Raw genomic sequence first — 7,910 nt, 5'->3', positions numbered from 1 at the left:
TTGAAAGCCAGCTTGACTGTGGACAAAATCTAGTATTGGCAGACCCTCAATTAATAGGATTAACATAGGTCCTACTATCAATTGGCTATCTTTCCCCTCTTTCCCCCAAAATATTGAAAAGAACTATATTTCAAAGGGGGTGAATTAACTGAGATACTCTGTAAGTACTGTATCCTGATAAAGGACAGCCAATAGGAATTCCATGGCAGGTCAGGGGAGCAGTACATATTTTGGCATATGTAGGCTCAGTGGTTCTATGTTTTATTAAAGAGTGGTAATAACTGTATCCCAGTTAGATATACCTTCAAAAGAGTATTTTCAACACTTTTTAAAATAATGGTTTAAAATATGCTTGTAAAGGAAGCTACAACAGCAAAGCTGAGATGTAGAATGTCAGAACTTTCATTTCTACCGTGAGTAAAAAAAACAAAACAAAACACAACAAAAAAAGTCAAACCTGGAGATCTTGCTTCTTTTTCTGTAGCAAAAATTGTTACTAGCTATAAGATATATTTAGTATACTAATTGAATGTAGGTAAAAGGCTAGAAATGACAAGTTACAGAACTAGATCTCTCTTAAAAGGCCTACTCCCTTCTGTGGAAGTAGCATACCTTCAAAAATTTTTCATAAGGTGTGCCAGATCAAAGAAGCACATCTGTTGAATATATCTTATGATGTCAGATGTGATCAATACCACTGGTATCTAAGTATTTGGATAGTTGCATAACATATTGCAACTGGATTATGACATTTTCTCTGAAAATAGAAATTAATGGTGCAACAGTGTCCCACTCCAGGGGTCGCATGATGCCCCAGGACCCCTCTCCACACCTGTCAACCTGACTCTCTTTAGGCAATCTCCCCTTCTCCACATCTTGATGACTGCCCCAAGGCTTCCCAAGCCTGGTCTTGCACTACTGAACACAGATGTCCATGCTAATCGCTGTAAGGGCTAATTATGTGGCCTCTGTCCTCCCCAATACCCACACCCATTCCTTGCAGATGTCACACATGCTAGCTGCCCCTACAGGCTCCTGGCTGTTTGTCCTTACACCAGTCCCTCTCTGGGCTACAGGCACTCTGGCCCTCTTGGTCTCCTGGCCTTCAGTCTTTCTCCTTAGACCTTGGCTGTGTTCCTAGGTCAGTTGAGACCCATTGGCTCTCCAGCCCTGCAAGTCTCCAGCTGTGGCCCTCTCGGTCCTTTCTAAGCCCTGGCCCTGCTCCTCAGCCAGCAAGACCTATGGGCACCCTGACCCCACCTGCTCCCCAGGCCCTCCACACTCTCTCTGGCCTTTTAGCCCCCTGGGCCATGTCTCCCTGGTCTGGCTGAGATCTCCCCATCTCCCCTTAGTCCCTTCCACAAACTACCACAGCTGTTCACCCTACTCATGTTATTCCAGTTCAGATGTTAACTAGAAACCCTGCTACCCAGAAGCTCTTCTCTCTGTAGCTCTCCAGGCTAGACTGCCTAACCAGCTTAGACCCTGGGCTTATATGCTTCATGTTCAGCCCCCTTCTGATCAGATGACTGTCTAATTGGCCCCTGATACACCTACAGGCTGCTTCTCATGCTGCCTGCCTTCTCTTAAAGTAGCAGGAGCACCAAGAATCCTGCTACAAATTATATTAAAAATCCCTTTATACTGTCTTGCAAATATAATAGTAAATGTTGAAGATCATGGCTATAGTGTTTATGGAAGGAAAACAGTATAGTCATAAATGGGACTCTAGTGTGTGTCAATTGTATGCCAGGGGTTGCATATTTTTGCTAGTGTTTTCATTCCAAACTCTGGTGCCAAGTGTTCAGAATATGCTATTAGTTGTAACTATGTCAGCTTAGCAATACACTGTCTTGTGAATTTGTGTAGAACAATATTATAGAAACTGTGGAAAGGTATTTAAGACAAAAATTTTGCATAAAGTGTAATTTGCCTAATTTATGATGTTCTAATTGTTTTTGAACCTAAGTTTGAGCCTTTCAGACAGAGGAAGGGGACTGTCTACCCACACATCACAGTTACTGATTTTGCTTTGCTGCAGAGGAGAGGAGCCTAACCTTGTAAAAGTTTGTAGTGGAAACTGGAAACTGTTATCTTCAGTTACAAGCTCAGATTTTGGAGACATTTCTGTTGATAAGTTATTGTCAGATATTTTTAAATTGGTTTCTTCTTTTAACCATTCAGTTGAAAGATGTGAGACACTGTTACTCTTCTCACTGCTGGCAGCAGCACTCCCTTGCTTATGCCTTGCATTTTCCTTCAGATTAACTGGCTTCCATTGTCTTCTTCCTTGCTTAGATATTTGTTTTTTAACTTTCGTGTTCCCATCATCACTGTCCTCACTCAAAGAGGGTTCCACCTGGCATACACTCTTTTTAACAGCTTTCTGAGATGCTTGTGTACAAAGCTTGCTAACCTGAGAGTCATCTGTGGGCTTTGTTTGTGTAAAAGAGAATTTCTGTGGTTTGCTATCAAAGCATGAAGTTTTGTTTTCATAGCTTTTCATATCCATAGACTTTAAACTGCTTAGATTGGGATATTTTTGCACTAAATTTTCAGGAGTTTTGTACCATTCCTGATAATTTTGTGATAGGGATCCCCTGAGCTGTTTTTCTGAAAACACATTTTGAGTTTCCAGGGATGTATTGTTTAACTGATCTGAAGGAGAACCGGAATCATTCTCAGAAAACAAGGTCTCTTTCATTTGTTGCAAAGGTTTAAATTGTACTATGTTCTGAGAAAGTAAAGTGTCTGATTGAACAGAAGTCTTCAGAAGTACTCGCTCTCTTACAGGCAGTGGTTGAAGATGTCTTACCAGATCAGTACAATTTGAAACCAAACAATCTGTGCTTCTGCAAGGATCTTGGTGAGGCTGTAGAGAACTAGAATATTTTGAGGTGTTTTCAACTATTTTATTCTGTAATGAATGTAAGTGGCTTATGCCATTATTAGATGCACCAATCTCAGTCATTGAGCAGGTACCGTCAACATGGACTGGTGAAGTGCTGAAAGATGTTCCTTCCCAATCAATGCCACTTAATTGTAGATCAGCTATCACAGAGGAAGCACAAGATGATGGTGACAATAATATAACAGAATCATCTAAAATACTCTGATGTAGACAACTGGATGTAGAAGCTGGAGAAAGGATAGATGCTGGCTTTGGTATTTTAACGTTTGTAATGGAAGGCTTTGTAGCTAACAAGAGGTCTTCAGATCTAGAGGTATTTTTCTGTTGTAAATAACTATCAGAAAGAATTTTACTATCCAACTTGAAATCCTGTTTAGAAGATTGCAAATTCATCTGAGACACAAGATCAGTAATTTCCACAGTTGAGGGTCCTTTTTCCTTTAGTTTATGTTTCTTACCTGCAAAAACAAAAACCATACATGAAAACAGGCACTTTTTGTAATTAAACAGGGCCAAGCAGTAACTGACCTTGTTCAGAATTTAGTGGGCACATCTACACGCTCGCTCTGCTGTGGAATTGACTAATTAGCTCTGCAGTAAAGTGTCATTGTCTACATGTAAACCAGTATTAGGGTGTAGTAAATGAATTAATAACAGTACTATCTTACAGCAGAGTGAAGTGCAATGAAACTCATGTGTAAACAGTGACAGGCTGGCTAGGACACAAGGGAGTTAAAATGTGGAGGCTGCCTGCTGCCTAACTACACAGCTCTGCAGATTCTCCACCCTTGTGCCTCAGCCAGCCCCTCTGCCACCACTGCCCGTGAGCCTGCTGCCAGATCAGGGCTACTCTGCCTTGGCTCAAAGTGCTGCTGTCCCAGGTGCATATGCCCAGGAGCAATCAACTCCGGCGTGAACTGCTCCAGAGTTTATTGCATTACGTTAATTCATGTGTAGATGCATCCAGTTTTAAGCAATAATGATAAAAAGCATGGTAAAGGAAGGAGAGGGGACCCTGCTGGGATATAAGTCCTCCAGTAATTATAATGCATACATAACTACTGAAGTGGCCCTAAAATTCTCTCCCTCATTTATGTTATGATAGACATTGTTATGCTTTCAAAAACATACTTTTCTGTTTCTTTTCCAGGACTTCTAATTTTTCCATTTTATAATGAGCAACAACATCAGAATAGGCAGCCTGAAACAAAGATTCTTCCTCTACTGTAACCACAAAGGACTCCATGGCCTGATCATCTGCAGTAACATAATGCTCTAAAAAACAAGCAAAGGAACATTAGTGAATAAAAGTAATCATAAATTTCAAATGATGCTTGGGGGAAACTAAGGGACCAAAGCAAACAACCACCCCCCAACAATCAACCAACCAAAAATGCCCAATTCCCTTTAACCTAGTGCTATAATTTCCAAATTAAAAGAAAGATCAAATCTCAAGCCAGAATCTCTGCTCTTTGTACCAAAAGACAGGCACAGAGGCATTAAAAAAAAACCAAAACTTTCTTCAATAGGACAACTGAGGAATCTTCTAGGATGGGGAAGATTCCTCAGCAGAGTTATCGTAATGTAGGAGACAGGCTAGGACCAGGAATAGGAAAAAATTGCAGTCCAATACACTATGATGATGTCAGGCCAGTGTAATAGAATTAGAAACACTTTTGCTCTGTTACTGGTATGTATCAATGTCTGCTCTCACGCACCAGAAACTGAGCCCTTGGGCAGGTTGAGAGGGAGGAAAGGTTCTTTGAGATGGTTTTTATTTTAAGTTTGAGAAGTATGTGTTCTCCAATGTGTAAAACAGGCTAATCTTGTGCAGTGTCAGCTGCACATCTTTCTTAAAGGAGATTTTTGTCCATTGATTTAATTACATTATAAAATAACTTAATTTGTACAAGAGGGCACTGACCTGGTTTTTGCCATTCAATTTCAAAACAAGGAATCCCATTTTTAATACGGGTTCTGGCTATCCTGTCAAATAAAAAAAGAGGGACACAGTATCAGCTTCATTGCATAGATTTAATTTGAGCAAAAAAAAATGAAGTCCACTGTAAAAATTGTGATTTTGTAATGCATACAAATCAGAGTGAAAAACGATACAAATCCTTGCAACAGTCAATTTTGTACCGATTCCAAAAAAGCAAAATACTTATTTTTAAAACAAGAGGAAAGGATTTTTGGTAGTATCTTTTATTGGACCAACTTTCAGGCATCAAGTGCCCTTCCTCAGCTATGAAAGAGGCAGAGGCAGGGTGAGCTAAATATCAGAGAAAAGCTTCCATGGAAATGCATGCAGATGGTTTTAAAGACTATTTTTCTTTACTGGTTTTCATAGATAAAAAACTTAAGTTTTTGATTCTGAACATTTAAACAAATTGTTTTTAGTGAATGGAGTCCCTCTGACAAGTATTAAAGTGGTAAAATTGGAAAATAAAGCCCTCTCCCTACCATAAAGAAAGCAAACCTGCAAAACTTTTTATACTATTCTGCCTGGTCCCTCAAACTCAGCATGGAAGAACAAGTCTCAAAGGCATAAAAAGGGTGTTATTTTTTTCATTTTAATTCACTCCTTTGCCTCCTTTGGAGAGTTTTAAGGAAAAAAGATTCATAAGGTAGTGATATTCAAACAAAATGAGAAATATTCTCTTTAATTCTATTTGAGCTGTTCAGTTTAGACGTTGTAACGTGGCAGGGCTGATTGTGATTCTGTCTGTGATTGCATTATTAAATAAGAGTAATCAAAGACATTTAGAGCTTGGAAGATATTTTTTAATTGTTTGCATAGATAAAAAAAAAACACAAACAGAGGACACCACTTCCACAGCAAGACAATCTGTTATTTTCAGCCATTAGTTGAAAAAAACTAGTATGTTGGACAAGAAAACCCAGGACTTAGATTTTAGTTTGGTGGGTCAGATTTCACAAATACTTTTTCCTTTATGTAGATAAAGGAAAGGATAAAAAAATGTCCTTTTTTATAAGGATAAAAAAGTGCCTTTTTTATAAGGATAAAAAGGGACACTTTCCCTTACCCTCTTCCTTACATATATAAGGAAAAGAGTATCCTGTTCCATGAAAATGAATGGAAGCTTTGCCATGGACCTCACTGAACATAGAACCCAACTCAAAATGCTAGGGATGCACTGATAAAGATTTTTTTGGCCTATACTGATGGATGATTATTAACCAGCCATATCAGCTGATCCGATTGCCAATATGCAGCCTGGTGAGCAGAGTCTAGCTAGTAAGTCTGTGGGGGGGAAGGGGCATGGGAATGGGAAGGGGCATGGGGGGGACAGATCAAAGACCACGCAATGAGGGAGGTAGGGATGGGCAAGCACTACCCAGCTGGGCAGGGCGGAGGATGGAGCTCTAGGCGGCTGGTCCAGAGAGCATGGAGGTGCGGGGGTGGGAAGGGGGACAGCTCCTCATGCTGGGCACCCACTGGACGAGGCACGGGGGGCATGTGCCCCTCGGATTTGTATGCAGGGTGAGGACTGAATGCCTGCTGCAGCCTCTTCCTGGTGGGAGGGCCTGGGCTGCGGCTGCGCTCAGGGCAGGTGGTGGCGACAGCACTGGGAGGGAGGGTTACAGGAGGGACTGCAGCCACCCCAAAATTTGCTGTAACCACCCTGTAGGCTCCCTCCCAGAGCTTAGCTCCAGCCCAGGAAGAAGCTGGTGCATCCCCGAACCCATTCTCACCCCGTGCACAAGTCTGGGAGGGCACATGCCCCCCATGTCTCCCTCAGGTATGCACATAGCAATGGAAGCTGCCCCCCTCCCCACCCCCCAGGCAAGCTATCTGTGGCTCCATCCTGGACCGGGCCCTGGCTGGGCAGTGCCTACTCCTCCCCATCCCATGGAGGCCTTGATCTGCGCCCCCCACCTTCCCTCTCCCAGACTTACCGGCCAGGCACTGCTTTCCATGCTGCTGGGCTGTACTCCTGACCATGTGCATGCTGCAGCTGCGCACGTGCATGTAGCATTTATCTGTGACATTATTGGCCGCATTGGCCAAAGTAGTCAATTGCCAATAACGTCAATTTTCCTTTTATGAGCACAGATACCATATGGACCGATATATATGCACCTCTACAAAATGCTAAATCTTAAATGTAGTCTCACCAAAATAGATTGGGCTATTGTAGAGGAAGGGTGCAAAAAAGGTCAGGACCTTTTAAACTAGCACTGAAGGGAATGTACACATGTTCCTGCGAAGCAGTAGTTAGATATTCAGCTCTTGATTTAAACTCTTTCCTTTGTCTAGGAGGTAATACATGGTTGAGAGCAGGAGTGAAAAAGATCTATTACTTTTCATTAAGTAATAATACAATAGAGAGAGAAAAAAAACAGAGTGAATTCAAGAAGCTTACCGTATTGCTTGCAGCTGATTTGAATCTGTTTGTCTAGACTTTCTTTTGACCATATCATAGTGTGTCAACAGTGCTAACAGTTTCTTACAAGCATAATGTCTGGTCCATTCCATCTTTTCGAAAGCAAATCTCTATTAAATGTAAAAATATACTTTTAGTATGCTTTAATTTTTATTCTTTGCTGTTGGTCTTCTCTGCATACAGCTGTCAAAAAGTGACTTACTAAATACCGTATCTTACATTTTATACATCAGTATAACTTCCATCTTATGGTAAGATACTAATGACCTGCCATTGCAAAAAAAAAAAAGATAGATGCTACAATGATAGAACAATGGACATCTACGTTGGGGCAGATTTAGCAGACCCATCAACTGTGAACTACAGGAGCAGCTGTGAGATAGCAGCAGCTGGACTGAAAGACTACTAAACATTTTCTCATCAGATTCAGGTCAATGCCATTAGGGAGCTTGAGAACTGCATATTATTCTTCCCTACTTCTCATGCATATTTTTTTGTCATACCATGCTGTTCCTGAAGTGCTTCATCAGCTATATACCAGTCTCATAAACAATGTCGTTAGTCTCAGAATGTGGATCATCAAAACAAAT

The 7,910-nt window shown here is 41.1% G+C and overlaps 1 protein-coding gene across 1 annotated transcript in view; it reads right to left on the bottom strand.

The window, feature by feature from the left end:
• Positions 1-264: 264 nt before the first annotated feature.
• The window catches only part of GEN1 (GEN1, Holliday junction 5' flap endonuclease), a 29,046-nt gene continuing 21,400 nt past the window's right edge, over positions 265-7,910 (bottom strand). The window contains exons 11-14 of the mRNA XM_019520786.1: positions 7,300-7,430; positions 4,836-4,897; positions 4,043-4,186; positions 265-3,369 (exon numbers count right to left, since the gene is read on the bottom strand). Coding sequence (XP_019376331.1) covers positions 1,949-3,369; positions 4,043-4,186; positions 4,836-4,897; positions 7,300-7,430 — 1,758 coding nt within the window. The 3' untranslated portion in view covers positions 265-1,948. The remainder of the gene's footprint in view (positions 3,370-4,042; positions 4,187-4,835; positions 4,898-7,299; positions 7,431-7,910) is intronic.

This window comes from Gavialis gangeticus, unplaced genomic scaffold (genome assembly GCF_001723915.1).
Source record: "Gavialis gangeticus isolate Ggan-Ray unplaced genomic scaffold, GavGan_comp1, whole genome shotgun sequence".
Classification (NCBI taxonomy): domain Eukaryota; kingdom Metazoa; phylum Chordata; order Crocodylia; family Gavialidae; genus Gavialis; species Gavialis gangeticus.
This window is presented reverse-complemented; position numbering and strand designations above follow the sequence as displayed.